A 16,111-nucleotide genomic window follows, 5' to 3' on the forward strand; every position below is an offset into this window, starting at 1 on the left:
GTGAAACCGGAAGCGGGACGTTCACTTACGCTACCAATGCGCTTGGTCCGGCCAAGGTTTACGCCACAGTAGCGGCGTTCGTACGAAACGTTTTGCCGCCCCAAATCTTTGGTAACCTGCCTCAGCTGCGAGAATTGATCGCTTTGCAACACACAGCTGCACCAAATTCGCAAGTAAATTCGAACCGTGTAGCGCGAGTTTACTCGCTTGTGGAGCCGAAAAATAAATGGAAGTACCGCTTCACCAGTCTTTTTGGCGACGATCTGTACGCGCACTTAGCCGTGCGGGCGTACCTGGACGCTTTCGTGGCCGGCGTATCGATTTAGTCGTAGTGCGTGGAACCTTGAGAGTGGGAGTCTGGTCCTGGGCGCTATCACACGAGGGGCTTCTATTTATCGCAGCGAAGCAGTAGGAGTTTCCGGCAGGTGGCGCAGAATGGCCAACACGCCAAAACACATTTTCGAACGACGCCGTCGCATTTCCAGCGCCTATTTTTTTGTACCTGAATTGTAGCTGCGGTGATATATTTGACAATACTCCGAAGAAAAGTATCCGCACTCGTCGCACAGGGCATTTAATCTCAGCTGGGTGGGTCCGCGGTTCCTTAGTTGAAGAAAAGCTGCGTGGCTGAAGACTAAGCTAGCTTTACGCGCTTGAAAAACTTGCAGCTTATCGATCGAGGTACCCTGTTCTGCCCGATTGAAGGCTGACGTACTTGTTGTGCAACCAGCGCGCACCCGGTGCACAACGTCTGCCTCAAAGCAGCCCCACACGGATTGGCCTAACCGGAGATTTGGTCAGGGATACCAGTGAAACACGTATGACTGAGTGCGTCTTTGCCCGGTTTAAATGTCACAGAAACAGGAATTTCCGCAACCGCTTCGTTCCACATTTTTCCGAGCAAGCAACCCTGTTCAAAAGAGCATCGAGGTAAGTTCGGTGCATTACTTTGGTTGCACCTTAGCAAAGTATTCGTAGGGTAAGCGGGGGAGTTATAGCGTTATAACGGTTACAGATATATCTCAAAAGGACGTAGAATCGGGCTACTTGGTACTGCTTCATCTTCCTCCTTCTTCTAGCTGTCCAATTTGTCGTAGTAAACCCAGCTTAATCAACTTTAAACAGATAGCTCAGGCTGTTAACAGTAATTGTTCAGTGTAGGGCTTTTCTTTACTTACTCCCCAAGTGGCAAATAACTAAACTTCGCGGTTTAATGCTGACGGTTGCGTTAAGCGGGCGATTCGGTCCACCCCATAAAAATTATGCGATATTACCAAATTAAATTTCCCACAGGCAATACCGAACGCACTATAAGATAAGGTTATGAGGTAGAAACGTGTATCAGAACGATTACCCTGTCATTGGCACCCTGAAACGCGAGATAACTAAGATAGGCCGGTTTTTGTGCGAGTAAATGTGGCCCCCATGGTGATATTATTATCTGCATGCTTAGTCTCTGTTCGCTATCGATTGGTCAGGGCGAAAAAACCTTGTGCATGTGCAGTGCTGTACCCCGCAGTACCTCGGAAATTTGGAACAGCCGTAGGAGACCTTCGCCCGAAGACGCAGGCCTGACAAGATGGAAATAAAAACAGAGCACCTTTGGAACTGCATTATGCCTTACAGTTTTGTGATGTCGTGAAATAACAATAGGTTGCCTATTATGTTCCACGCGATATTTGTACTCTATGTGTCGGGATTATAGAGTATGGTGTTCCCATAGCATGGCTTTATAGCTCATTTGCATGAGGTTACAACTTGTATGCGAGGTTGTAGAGTAAGTTTGCAATGCAAACATCTATGAGACTGCGCCAGAATTAGCTTGCTGACGTAATGGCTGGTTAGCATTAGTATTAAATATTTTTCAAGTAAGATATCAGTGTGGTGTGGTGTGGTTCTTGTCGTTATTGCCTATGATGCGATCATATCAGCAGTTGTCACTAAAATAGAATACGACAAGTTCTGTGCATTGGTGGAAAAATTGGTTGAAAGAAGTGGAAGGCGGCGCAGATCAAAGCACTGTTAAACGAAGTTCACCACATCTATCAAATATCCCACAGTATTGTTTATTTCTGTATGAACGTGTGAAGACGTGCGCGCACATCCGCCAACCTGAAAAGTGCTTTGATCACGACTTGAGGTCACCACTTAGAATATCGCAGAAAATTGTAATTGCGCGTAATGACAATACGGGAGACTGCCGACACTTTAGGCCTCTCAAGTTCCGTAGACCAACACTGTGCTCGAAGAGTGCCGCGGTTCGTAGTTTGGGGACAGAAAACAGTAATATCTCTGAAACTAGCCGTGGCGTGATCAAATTTGATAATCACAATGGTAAAATTACCCTAATCTCGCTGATAAGCGGTTCCCCGCCACCCATGATTCCCGGATCTGGGAACGTGTAATAACCTGCTCGCGTACTTAAAAATCAAGCACCATAAGAGCATTTGCATACAATAAAAATGCCGTACTCGCCGTGAATCGGCATTTCCCTGCAAACGAATATTTCATCGTTCCCATGTCCGGACTGATGCTGACGCCCAAGGCTTATCGAGCTTACAATTGCGCCACGCGAGCAACAACTCAGAATCCTACCGCCGGATCAATATACGTTTCTCCTTCGTGAACGTCCTAAATTAATTTATTGAGAGGTTTTAACAAGAAATTAGCAAGTCACTGTGGCGGGAAAAGGGAGGAAGGGAATGAAGGGGGATTAGGAAAACAGCATTTGGAAAATTGGAGTGTCAGATTCAGTTCTTGCGTACTGCGCTTGACTTCATAAAAATACAATTAGAACCGTATTACTGTTGTATATTTTGTGCCCGTTCCCCTAATTGAAGGACACTGCGGGGAAGTATAACCGTTGTCAAGTTTGTGCACATTCTCTCAGAGTTCTTCCAGACGACAAACTGAAGAAGGAGTTGTTGGCATAAAATGTGAAGGACGAAGACGCAGGGAAGACCTACTTCATGGCAGCTCAAAGGGCGATGATTAATTTGTTGGCGGGAGTATTTTCAGAACAATGACGATGATGGAGGCGAATACCCCGCGGAGATTTATGATCCTTAGAAAAAATTTTACTTTCTATTTTACCATCAATCACGAAAGAACTCCTGTTGCGATATTCAGTTCCTAGTTGTGTTCAAGGGTAGTGTTGCATGCTTTCTTTGCTTCTTTTTCCAGCCTACCACCTTCTTTGTCCACCTTCGTATCTCTCTAGTTTCTATGTAACTTTGGTTCCATTACTTCTCTCGCCTCTTTCATTTCATTGGTTTCATTCCATCTCAAGTATGCTTGCTACTTCAGATAGGGGTGATCTTGCTCTTCACTGTGGTCTGACCATTTAACGTTTTCTTAATGCTATATCTCTCCCCCTCTCTTGATGAAAAATAGTTGTGGACCCAATTGTAACCATGCTTTTCCCCCTTCTCCATCTCTCCTCCTTTGCTCTCCTGCAGCGGTGTCGGTGTCCGTGTCGGTGTGGACGCTGGTGTCGATCTCGATGGAGCGCTTCTTCGCCATCGTGCGGCCCCTGCAGTCACGTCGCTGGCAGACCGTGTCGCACGCCTACCGGGTCATCGCGGTCGTGTGGGCGCTCTCACTGGTGCACGTAGCCCCCATCGCACTGCTCAGTCAGCTCATACCCATAGGGACTGCGGGTGAGTGGCGCGTGCTGTGATCATGCGCTCGTAGTGACTGTGAAAAACATTTTTTCTACTCCGTATAACCATTTCATTTTTGCCTACACCTCAAGCTTCACCAAAGCGTAACATGACGTTTTTGTACCCCTCTCTAAATAATCATGGTCACTACCACCCCCCGTTAAATTATGTAAAAGGGCGCTGCAAACCAAATGTGAGAGAAACAGAAAAACCAGAAGTCTCTTGTTTCTATCGCTATTTGTTTTGTCGGGTTCTCCTATATATTGCTGTTATTACGTTAAAACTCACCACCAGGATCGTATAGGTGCGACTATACATCCTATGCTTTAAGAAAGCGAGCCTTGCACGAAACACCTGTGTATGTGCCCTCACCCGGGCACGCACGCACGCACCCACGCACGCACGCACACACGCACACACACGCACACGCACACACACGCACGCACGCACGCACGCACGCACGCACGCACACACACGCACGTACACACACACACACACACACACACACACACACACAGCGAAATGCACAAGCACACGCACATGCACACATGCACCCACATGTAGAGGCAGACACGCACATACCCCCGAGTGTGTTCAGATTATGATAAATGAGAATGAGGGGACTGTGAAATGAGCATAGTAGAAAAGGCAACCGCCAAATGCGCCAATCAGGGCGTTGGGAGAGTAGTTCGCTTCTTTCTTTACAGGAAAATAGAATTTTCGAATGGTAGAAAAGAAAGCATCAATAAACATTTGCGGTACCGGAAGTGCACGAACGCGAACATCCTCTATAGCTAAATTGGTGTAGCATCGGACGCTTTACCCGAGCGTTGGGGATTCGAATACCGCTTACAATGCAAAGCTGTACTCTCTTTCCCAACGTTCCAAAATTCCATCTTACAGGGCAAACCTTTCACAAGCTTTCACTGAGGCAGCATTACATCTCCCCACCAAACCTCGAGGCTTCTCCAACTTCCACCGCAATCACGCACACGACCGCAATTTTCGACGTCTCTGAAACCACACGCGCGGCGTCCGGAAATTGAGTTCTACAGGGTGTTCCTACATTGTACATCGCCATCGCTGCTATTCCATCATGGCGGGTAGTATAGGGCGACCCGCTATTATTTTGTGACATGGGAAAAGGCGCTTTCATCAGCCGGTTGAATTAAATGGTTATAACAGCAGCACTAGTAAAGATGATGTGAAAATGACTCGAATTCCAGGATATTTTAATCGCGTTCCGCGCTGACGTTTTGCATGCTCGCTCGAGCCGCTGGGTAGATGCTGCGAATGAGGTGCTACAAGCAACGCAGCGTTCGAAGTAAGCCTTAAAATTGAAGTGACAGCCCGCATTACAATCAGCTTCAGAAATCATAATGACGTCCGTATGCCACCAGAAACGCATCGCTAAAGACGTGCAGAAGAGGCGTAAGCTGTTATAACTTTTTCTGACAAAGGTTTAAATTTTTCAGATGACGGGCTTGCTGAAAAATTGGCTGCACCTTTTTGCAAATGTAGCTGCATTCCTACTCCATGCAGAAGGTACCCCTTCCATCAAGTGATGGTACAAATTTACCGAAGAAAGCAAACGTGAGCCACTGTAAACTGCTTTCCCGGTTCACCAACTTCATACCACGCTCCCAAGGCCATATGGGGTATAGAGGCCTCCTCAATCTGCACAAACGATTCGCACGTCGTATGCTTCCTCTTCGCTGCAGTATTAGTAGTAGTGAAGAACTTTATTGTGCAGAACAGTGGATGTGATTCGAAAGCAGCCGAAGGGACGACTTGGCTGTTTTTGCCCTGGAGTACATTTATTGCGGATGACCACGCCAGCTCTGGTCCTCGGGCGCACCCATCGCTCGGAAAAGAGAAAAGGTGATGGCAAAGGTGGAATTGAGCCTACTGGGTGCAAAAATTTGTTAGGGTTCTGGGTATAAAGCAAACGAAAGTAGAAAGTAAAGGAAGTGTAGCCAGGCGCGGTGACAGAAAGACTTGCTGTGCATTCTACGTAGAGTAGCTTCTTCGTGTTTGTGTGGGTTGGCATTAGGATGGAGAGGGTAATTTCAAGGGACGCAGTAATGGTGGGTGACGTCATGGAAGGTTACCAGAGAAGCTGTGCCCAAGTCATCTAAGGTACCCAAGGAAGACAGGGCGCAGGCTTGCTGAGGAGGACAGTTGTTGCCCCTCATTGAGAAGTGGGCGGGGCTGAAATAAATTTTCCAGCTCCCTACAAAACACTTCGGGAGAGCGAGAAATAAATTGGTGAATACTTGCACCCAACCAGTCTCGCTCCTCAATGGAACCATTACGATGGTGGCTTTTGTCGTCAAGTTAGCTGTAGAATTACATCCCGTTGCCTCTTTTAAAGACGCAATGAAAGTTGAGAAATGAAACAGCATTACAAGCTCACACAGTTATAACTGCATTCGTTAAACTATAAAAGTAGCCATTTACGGGACTGATGAACGCAAGATGCGAAGAGGGTTTCAGGAGATTACAAAAAAAAAAAAAAATAAACTTCATTCCGTTAAAACGTTCTGTTTCCGCTGGCGAAAACAGAGTTCACGGGCAGCAACCGCAACGAAACTTTCTACTTTCAATATCCTCCAAAATCGATCGAAACGTCAGGATATTAGTTCTGAAATAGCTCCGCCCTCACGTGGTTTCTGTGAAGCGCCGGTTCCACTAAAGCTCTATTTTTAGGCAACGTTGTTTCAGTAAAATGGCCTTCTGTGCAATGGAGCAGCTTTTTTATACCATTATTCACGGTAAAATACCCACGGTGAGTGGTTGGTGTGGCACTATTGCTGTAAAAGAACACGTGTTGCGAGCATACCTCGGCATACCAAGTGCATTCTTGCAGAGATATGCAGGGGTTGCTCGGTATCTCGAAATCATATTTTCCGCATCGCTTTCCCAATCAGCGGGTGCCGAGAGATTGGTTTGTGGCGAAAGTGGTCCCGGTGCATACGTCACGTGACGGCCACAAAATTTGAAAACTATAGGCCCATTGCTCTAACGTGTGTGTGTTGCAAGCTTTATGAACTTATAAAATCAAAATCAATTTCTATATATCTCGAAAACACTGGTGCCTTTTTCCAACCTCAACATGGCTTCCGTCAAAAGCTTTCGACTAACACACAACTTACCAAGGTATTAAATGACTTTTCTGTAGCCCTAATTAATATAACGCAAATTGATGCACTATTTTTAGATATGTCAAAGGCGTTTGACAGGGTACCACACCACATCCACAAATTAATACAAATAGAAATTAACTGCAGTGTAGTGAAGTGGATAACGGCTTAACTTTCTGGAAGACTCAATTTGTAGACGTATACGGCATCAAATCTCGCTAGCTAGGAGTTACCTCTGTGGTCCCTCAGGGGGCAGTTCTGGGTCCTGTTCTTTTTCTTTTCTCTAGCCCTAAATAATAAAAAGCAAATTGATGCAATATTTTTAGAAATGTCAAAAGCGTTTGAAAGGGTACCACAGGATCACCTAATCACCAAAATAATACAATTTGGAATTAACTGCAGTGTAATAGAGTGGATAACGGCTTATCTTTCAGGAAGGACTCAATCTATAGACGTATATGGCATCAAATCTCGCGAGCTAGAAGTTACCCTTGGGGTCCCGCAGCGGTCAGGTCTGGGTGCCGACCTTTTTCTAACGTATATAAATGATAATGTTTCTGATTTTGATTCGACAATTACTGTGCGTCTTTTTGCAGACTACTCTCTAATATGCCGGGAAATTAATGCTAGCAATGACCACACGCCACTCAGCAAAGGTCTTGCAATGATTTCAAATTGGCGTGAACGTCCTAGAAGCGCTCAGGTGAAGGATCGTCTGCGAGCGAAGATTACCGGCTATCTACACAGATATGATGAGCCGTCTTAGCGCGGCGAGCAGCGCACTAGCCCCGGTGTCGGGCAGAAAAAGTAACCTTCCCCACCTCATGGTATCGTTGGCGTTGTCGCAGGCAACTCACGAGGGCTTTCACCCTAAAAGCAGTGCAAGCATTGCAAGTGCTTGTGATTACCGTCCACGGCAACCATATTCTCGTCGGGACGTAAAACAAATGGATGGTTCTTCTCCCGCAATCTAGAAAATCCGGAATGTAGTGATGAAGGACGACGGAAGAAAAATAACGGCATCTTTGCATAGCGACGAAAGCCGTCGTTCACGATGGCTACTGAGGAAGTAGCAGCTCCAAGCAGCTTCTGTGGATGACGAATACTGTAACAGAACCGCGTTAGTTATGTTTAGTGGTTAATTTTCCGTAGTCGCTCAGTGGCTAAGGCGCTGGGCTTCTTAGCCCCAAGGGCGCCGCTTTGATCCCTGCTGCTGCGGCCGTTTTCTGATGGCGAAAAAAAAAACAAGAACGCCAATTTGTCGAGATTGAGTGAAATTTCGCTTTGCCGCGCGTATTCTGCGGATGGACCACGACAAGGAATTCATACAAACGAGCGATATACATTATGACTTCGTTCTTTGAAAAGATGATTCCACTGCTACCAGTTTCTGAAATAGAAATCGGGATAGCTAATGGTTCAATAAAGCAAACAATAAATTATACCACAATTCCAAATCTATCGCACTTGAGGAAAAAAATAACATGTTTTATTAAGTTATTTCTAAAAGGACTGTCGGTGCGAATATCAGTACACGGACACAATAAGCATAGCTTTGATACCGTTACATGAAACACTCCTATCGATATGAGAGAGAGAGAGAGAGAGAGAGAGAGAGGGAGAGAGAGAGAGAGAGAGAGAGAGAGAGAGAGAGAGAGAGAGAGAGAGAGAGAGAGAGAAAGTTTATTCACAGTTGAAGTGAACATATTTGTGGTGGGGGTCCTCAGTCCAAGACTCCGTTGGTACGGCCGGCTGTCGTCGCACTTTCCTCTAGCAAACGCTGCGTTTCAGGCCATAACATAGAAGTTGTGCCCAACTTCTATGTTATACTGATACTATCCAGTTTCTCGTCATCGGTTGCCGAAGCGCGTGTAAGATGTTGGCACCCCGCGTTGCTGCTACAACCAGCTCTCAGAGAAGCTTAAAATAATCTATCAAAAAAGGAGACCGCTCTGTCGCATGTAGTGGTACAGCATAAAGAAGGGGGGGGGGGGGGAGCAAGCTTGGCATAGCCGAGAATACCTCCTATGGTACGATCGACCGGCCGGCTAACAGATGGGACGTTGCGAAACGTCAGTCGGCTTCCTTTCACATTTTTATACAAACACATCTAGTTTAAAAATAGACGTGGAAAAAAACCAAGCGAGCACTGATGATCTGTAAAATAAGGTTCAGGAGAGTATTGGTTTGGGCGAGTCGGTACATCTGGCGTATTGAAGCGCAGGAAAGACGAGGACAGGAACACAGACGACGACACACAGAGCGCTCTGTGTGTCGTCGTCTGTGTTCTTGTCCTCGTCTTTGCTGCGCTTCAATACGCCGGATGTAAAATAAGCCTTGCCCAGCCGTGCTGGAGTTGTCGTCTCATCCTTTTGACGCTGCCACTATGCCCATGTTGGTGCAATGCGGCACGATTAATCGCGACACGCCTTTTCTAGGTCCCCGTGAGAGAGAGCCGTTATGCAAAATTATTTAAACAACAAACACACGCATGCTTTTCAGCGCTTTCTTTCATACACTTCTCGGACCATCCTTGTTTAAAAGTTCGTTCACCTTCGGGCAGGCTCACCACTAAAGGCCATCAAAGAGGTCTGCTGAGCAGCTAATGCGTCAATGTAGGCGGCTGGCGAGTACGAGGTAGGAGGCATTGCAGTTGTCTTTGTGGGGTTCGTTTTCCAACAGAAAAGCTTAGGGTTGGTTTAGTTCCAACTGCGCTTCAGCACTGATTTGAACCAACGCCGAAATATTGGAGCCCTTTATGTTAAATATGTTGATGTACATGTTACACGTATGGTGTGGGGAGTTTTTTTATTTCGTCGAAAGAGTGAATTCCGGTCGCTTTATGTGTGTGTTTTTGCAGGCGGAAGCCGTAGTCATCCAGGTATGCGATACGGAATGGCATCCCAGCAATGACCTTCCAAACTTGAGACGGAAGGCTGGGTGCCAGCGCGCAGTCAAAGCATTTGCCTTTTACACACGAGTGGACGACGCCGAGCAAGGATTTTTTTAGAATGAGGGCCATTGGATTGCTCTACCAAGGGCATAGTTGATACCGGTAATTTTCACCCAACATAGGCTTTAGAAACAAATAGGCTTCGAGGCCTCACGAAGGCAGTGCTTTAAGATATTTCATTTTATGCAAGGTGGAGAGATTCCAGTGGTGCAATACGGTCCGCACTTCTAGTGCCATTCTAATAGTGTGACAAGTTGTGCTGACAAACCTGCACTTTCCTCTGCCCTCGTTCTGTGTTCCTCCACAATCTGTGAACTTTCCACTTTCCCCAAGGCTTCGGGTGGTCAGAAGGCGGTTTTGGGGGAAGTTACGGTATAATACTGCCTGCGCAGCAAAAATACACCATCACCCCCAGTGACAATTCGAACAACAGTGACAACAGCCTGAACAGCCGCCTTATAAAGACGGAAAAAGTTATACAGATATACGAGGCGAGAGGAATAATCGCATTTACGAGCACGTGCGTAGAATTCAGTGTGTTTCAGGGAGCACGAAAACTTGTCACCCACGTCATAAACCGCAAAAAAGATTATGTGAAAGAGGACAAACTCCTCGAAGTGATTTCGCATGCATGGTGTGCCAGAAAGTATCGCGAGCGGCCGTGCGAAACAAGGTGCGCTAACTACATTAAATGGAAGAAATATCTCCTGCAAGTCACGTGTAGGCACGAACGAAGCGAAGCTGATGGCCCGGGCAGGGCGAGCTTACATGGCGTGCGCGGGTCACAAATCGGATACGCTGCATATGCCGTCGGTAAAAGTCGCATGAAAACGGCGGAAAAATAATTTCTACATTGGGCGCTCTGATGGGCAAGTGCGTTGGGGAATAATAAGCAGAACAGCCGCTCTGGCTCTTGCATGGATATAAAGAAGACTACTGAGTCTACTCAAGTCCACACCACAAAGCTTCTGCTGGTTTCTTAACGTTGGAGTGCTGCAACCGGTCGCATTTAAGATGCCGCAAAACCAGAAAAAGCTGTTTGTTAACTTCTGCCTGTAGGGCCATGAGTCGCAAAGCTGGAGATCTTTTGGAGTTTGTAGACAAAATAAGATTAAACACAAATTTTCATTTTCCTTTCTACACGAGGCCAATTTACATAATCACTTTTTCCGGTCTACAGGAATAACTAGTGAAGTTCACGTGAAATTTTGTATGATGTACAAAAATGAGAAACTTCGAGCGTGTTATCTAACCCCTAATTGTAATTTTGTAGGGGAAGCTTGAATCAAAAGATAATATATTTATTTGCGTAGTCGTAGGGGACTAGAACAGAAACGAGCCGAGGTCAAGCGCGTTTAGTTGAATAAAAAAAGGGTGCACGGGCATTGGAAACACATTATGTGCGTTGGTTTCTAACCTGGTAAAATATTGCGTTGACTTTAGGACGGCAGGCACAAGATGAAAAATACTTCACAAACCAAAAGAAAGTACAGGTACACCTGAGTGTAACAAACCTCTCTGTAACGAATTCCTGCATTTAACGAACTTTTGAATTCCCCATTGGCAACCCCATTGCAACCCATGTGTTCGCGACCTCTATATACCGAAGGAGTCGCTAAGGTTAACCTGGATGTAACGAATTTGCTACGCTGATGCGCCATTTTTTTTTTTCATTTTTCTGGAAAGTGGCTCGACATATGCACTAATTTAGCCAACTTCGTCCGCACCACAAACAACCGTGCGTTTCCACGAGTGAGTGCGGTCTTCGTTAGGTGCTAGGCCTGCCTATCGGCGTGCAGTCGCGCGTCTCATCTGCTATCTGTGGCGTCGGTTCGGTGGTGTTGAGGTCTGCAGCCACAAAACAAAAAGGTCTGTCGTTTCAAGACAAGCTCGCGATTTTAAAAGCCGTCTCCACCGGCGAGAAAGAAGAACGTCGCCGCCTTGTATAGTATCCAGGCTAGCACCCCCTCAACAATTTTGAGTGCCTCGCGCAGCGGGCAGCTCGGGCAGTGGCTTAGCCCAGAATGCAGTTGCTGAAAGATTTACCCGGGCTGACAGCCCTATCTCTTATTCTTTCTCCTCTCCTTAAATATTTACTCTCTCTCTCTCTCTCTCTCTATATATATATATATATATATATATATATATATATATATATATATATATATATATATATATATATATATATATATATATATATATATATATATATATATATATATATATATATAAATCTACTTTATCCTTTCACTCCCCTCTATTTCCCTTTCGTCGCAATGGGATGTATCCAGGTGAGCTCCCTGCTGAGCTCAAAAATATCTCCAGTTCACTTGCCTTCCTTTTCCTTTTCCACAAATCCCCACAAGGTCGAAACCGAGGGGAGAGAAGACACGGCTAACAGAAGAAAGTTAGGGAGGGCTCCAACAAAGACCACATCAGAACCAAGGGCATCAAGAAGGGTAGAGCCACTGATAAAGTGCAAAGGTCACTAATCAGTCATCAGTGGACACTGAAAGGAGCACAACAGAAAGAACGTAAATATTTCTGGATGTCACGCTATACCAAGAACATCCTGCAGCGAAACCAAGCTCAACTTCTGACCCATAAGTGATCCGCATTTAGAAACATCCGTTAGTAGCGGTAGCTGCCCTTGCTTGTTCGAAAAGTTTATGCACACCAAATTTACACAACATTCACGCAAGCAGCCGGCACATTCAACTGAACCGAAGAATAGTTGTCACGTTCACCTTTGATTGGGCAGGGGTTATTACAGCTCCCAGCATTTGCATTCAAACCGGGAAACTACGGGCGTGTCATAATCACTGAAAGTCACCGAAAATGCAAGGATTATTTTGTCTAGTTCATACAGTGTACTAGTTATATAGTCCCTACACTTGCTTTGTTTGCAATGGAAAATGAGGAAAAAGCTGTTTGCGGTCTGGCATTCCCTGCTGACCAGAAATTTCCCGTCGTTGACTGGCTGAATACAAGTGCGGGCGCTACATTGATCCAGGCCCGAAGAAGCCATGTTTCTTTATGCTCAAGGCAAGCCAATTGTGCCAGTCGTTGGCGTAAGAAATCGCCTGTCAAAGAACAATCCTTCGCTCCCTAAGGGTGCTTAGTATATGACCATCGTCACCCATTTTATCGACGTTTACGGGTTTCAAGCGTTCAGCCTCGTAATGAATGTGAAGGGATATCATCGAGCCAATTTATACAGAAAACAGCATACGAAGTGCCTTTGACGTGGAGGAGGCCCTAATCGGACAGGAGGAGTGTTCCTCTCATTGCCGATCGCGAAAATATGCCTTCAGAGACTGACATGGATCTCTTTCCAGTACACTGCGCTAACATGAACTTGCCTCCACCAATACATACGCGAAAATACGCGCCATCAACACACCTCACGAAGCCGACGTTGCTTTGGAGCCTTATTTTTTTTTAATAAAAAGAAAAGTCAAAAATGGGAGAGAAACCCTTCTCTAAACATACGGAAACAGCATACAGACAGGACCAAGAAAGGTCAACTGACCAAACCTGTGCTTTTTTTTTCGTTCTGTGCGTCATCCTGTTTTGCTGTCATCGTTTTGTCGGCACGCTGTTTTCGCAAGTTTAGAATATACCAAGCAGCTTGAATTATCTTTTTGTTGACACTCCTTTAACTAGATCTTTGATAACTAACTTAATCTTTGGTACAATAAATGTTTTGGATTCACAAGCAGTTTCGCCATTTATTCGCATACGTCAGGATTCGTTACGCACATCTGCCATCTACAGTTTTGGTCGCATGGGATTTTCAAAATTTAGTGCGAAGGCTCTATTACTCCAAGTACACGCTTAGAAACAGCCTCGTTCCGGAAGTTTGACTTCCAAGCTCAGCCAAGGTGCAGCCCGCGCATCGCGCGGTTGCGGAGTGAAAGTGCCTAATCGGCCGTTCGTTCCCACTGGAGGTCATGGGGGCGCAGGGAGGGGTATATGGAGGAAGAGTAAGGAGGGGGAGTACCGCAAGAAAATGTGCGTGCTCACTGCGCGCTCTCAGCGCTAAAACAGAGCCATCGGTCGATAAACAACGGCTTCACTCCGCCCTCGGCACGTTCGCGCCTACAGCACCCGGCGACGTCTGTGTGCGGCTTGTGGTGCAATTGTATATGTGATAGTCGCTGCCACAAAGTCTCCAGCCGCTTCACCAGAACGTAGCTGCTATCGCTCGAAAAACATGGTTGAACCGGGTTCTCTCACAGCGAATTTTTTTTTACCTTTGGAGTTCCGGCGAGAAATAGATGCACATTGACAATTACGTTTTGAAGTAGCAGTGAAGCCAGTGCGTTGGCCACCATGATTTCTTTTGGTATTTAAAGGGCCAAGAAAAACATAGAAGTTTGGTTCATTTAAAAGGTGACGTGCACCTAATGTCAATAAAAATAATTTCAACTCAAACTTCCAAACACGAAGCATGATATTACGAAAAACTGATGAAGCAGGGACGACTCACCAACCATTTTCTCGCCGCTGGCAAGCGCCAACAGAAGCCACACCAAAAAAAAAAAAAAAAGGAGGACGTCCAACTGCATGGCTGCCTTTAGTTTCGTTTGTTTACATCACTTGACTGTTTCCTTTCAGTTAAAATTCTTATAACTCTGTCTTTAATATTCCTCTTATAAGTCACCACCCGCCTAGTGTAGCGCGAAACATATAAGTTGTTAAATATTTCTGATCCTTTCTTGTGGCTGCAAATGTGTTGAGGGAGTTAATTACCAAAGCCTAGTTCTTTTAAGCAAAACAAAGTTGCATGGCGTGTTTTAAGCCCTCTTAAATTTCCCATCGTAAACTGAATCTATTTTGTTGTCGGCATAATTGCATTTACACCAATGAATTCAGTTGCCGTTCCAATCAGAGAGATACGTCGAAAACCTCGTTATTTCAATAACACTTCCTTGAACATCAATTTATACGCACTATAGAAAACCAACACTTCTTACCTGGGGGGTTTTGCTTCATTTACTTAGAACAACAACCATGGCGTAAATAGATGTGATGTTACGTTAAGGTTCAGCGACGCTGATAGTGAGTTGATCGCAAAACGACACAGCTCTCCGGTCTAAAATCCTTTCTTCCCTGGTATTGAAGAGTATCTCAACGTATTAACAGCCGCAATGATACGTTACCCGCTCCCTACTTTTTTGAAACGTGACAGATTCGAAAGGAGGCCCCACAAAATTTTCGGTGACGACAATATCACTTGTATTCATCCATCAACACTTCGATTGACACAAAAGATTCAGTGAAGGACCATTATTATCTCTGCTGGGGAAAACAACTTGACAAAGTATTTGAAAAAAACATGGGACACACATGCGGGAGTACAGAGATATCGAGAAATTCTCGAATGTCAAGAATTACCGCTTTAAAATTCTTCAAAACAAACAATTCGACGTCACCCAGAAGAACATAGGGCTGTCGCGGAGAACTCGAGAGTAATGTCGAGATACCGACACGGTGCACTTTGAGAAATATAATTCGCCTAAACTCCTTTAAACCTTTGAAGACAGAGACAAATACATGGTGAAGACGTTTTTCCAAGAAAAATAAACAGCCCTTTGTCGCTGTAGGGTGCGGGCTTGACATACATAGTGCGGTGCAACTTTCGAAAATAAATATTGAACTCTTCGTCGGCACTATACGGGGCAACTGAGCAAATACAACATTCTTGAAATGTCGGAGAACTTGAAACGGTGCGCCGACTCATAGGCCGAGCCGCTTTTAAGGAACAATATTCGGACAGGCGGTCGCAACAAGGCCGTGCACGCAAACAGATGACGTGTAACGGGCTGAAAACAAAAATACTGCCGCAGTTTCCAAGTACATCACAGGCTGTGCACGCTTGCTTGCGAGTGGCGCCGAAGGCTTTGTACTGAAGTATTAAGCTATTAGACATCAAGGGAGATAGAGAGAGAGAGAGAGAACAAAACTTTATTTAAAAAAAACCGGGTTAGCGAGTGGGGGTGGCGGAGGACCAGAGGTCCGCCGTGACCGCCAGGGCTCGGCAGGTAACCAGCACTTGGCTGGACTCGTCGGAGCTGCCCAGGGCCTGCTCCCAGTGGGATGAAGATACAATAGTAACTTTCCTGCCTTCGGAGCAGAAACATATGAAATAACAAACGGTTTACCCACAGGATATGCTATGCGGCATTCTTTAAATGCTCTCTTCTAACGACGTAGCGCGCCGCGACAGGTTGTCGTTGGGAATGGCTCCTGTCAACAGCCGTTTAGAGTTTGCTTTCTATCTCCGTAAGCAATCACGGCAGCTTTGTTTCTTCGTGCGCGTTCAATTTTCAGGAATAACCTTCGTCGTT

At 45.6% G+C, this 16,111-nt stretch overlaps 1 protein-coding gene across 1 annotated transcript in view; it reads left to right on the forward strand.

Annotated features, from left to right (window-relative positions):
* LOC144174436 (cholecystokinin receptor type A-like) overlaps positions 1–16,111 on the forward strand; it is a 209,604-nt gene that overhangs the window by 175,526 nt on the left and 17,967 nt on the right. Inside the window, exon 3 of the mRNA XM_077703153.1 lies at positions 3,459–3,659. Within this exon, the coding sequence (XP_077559279.1) occupies positions 3,459–3,659 (201 nt within the window). The remainder of the gene's footprint in view (positions 1–3,458; positions 3,660–16,111) is intronic.

This window comes from Haemaphysalis longicornis, unplaced genomic scaffold, assembly GCF_048455015.1.
Source record: "Haemaphysalis longicornis isolate Haplotype H1 unplaced genomic scaffold, Haemaphysalis longicornis Haplotype H1 scaffold_3, whole genome shotgun sequence".
NCBI classification, from domain to species: domain Eukaryota; kingdom Metazoa; phylum Arthropoda; class Arachnida; order Ixodida; family Ixodidae; genus Haemaphysalis; species Haemaphysalis longicornis.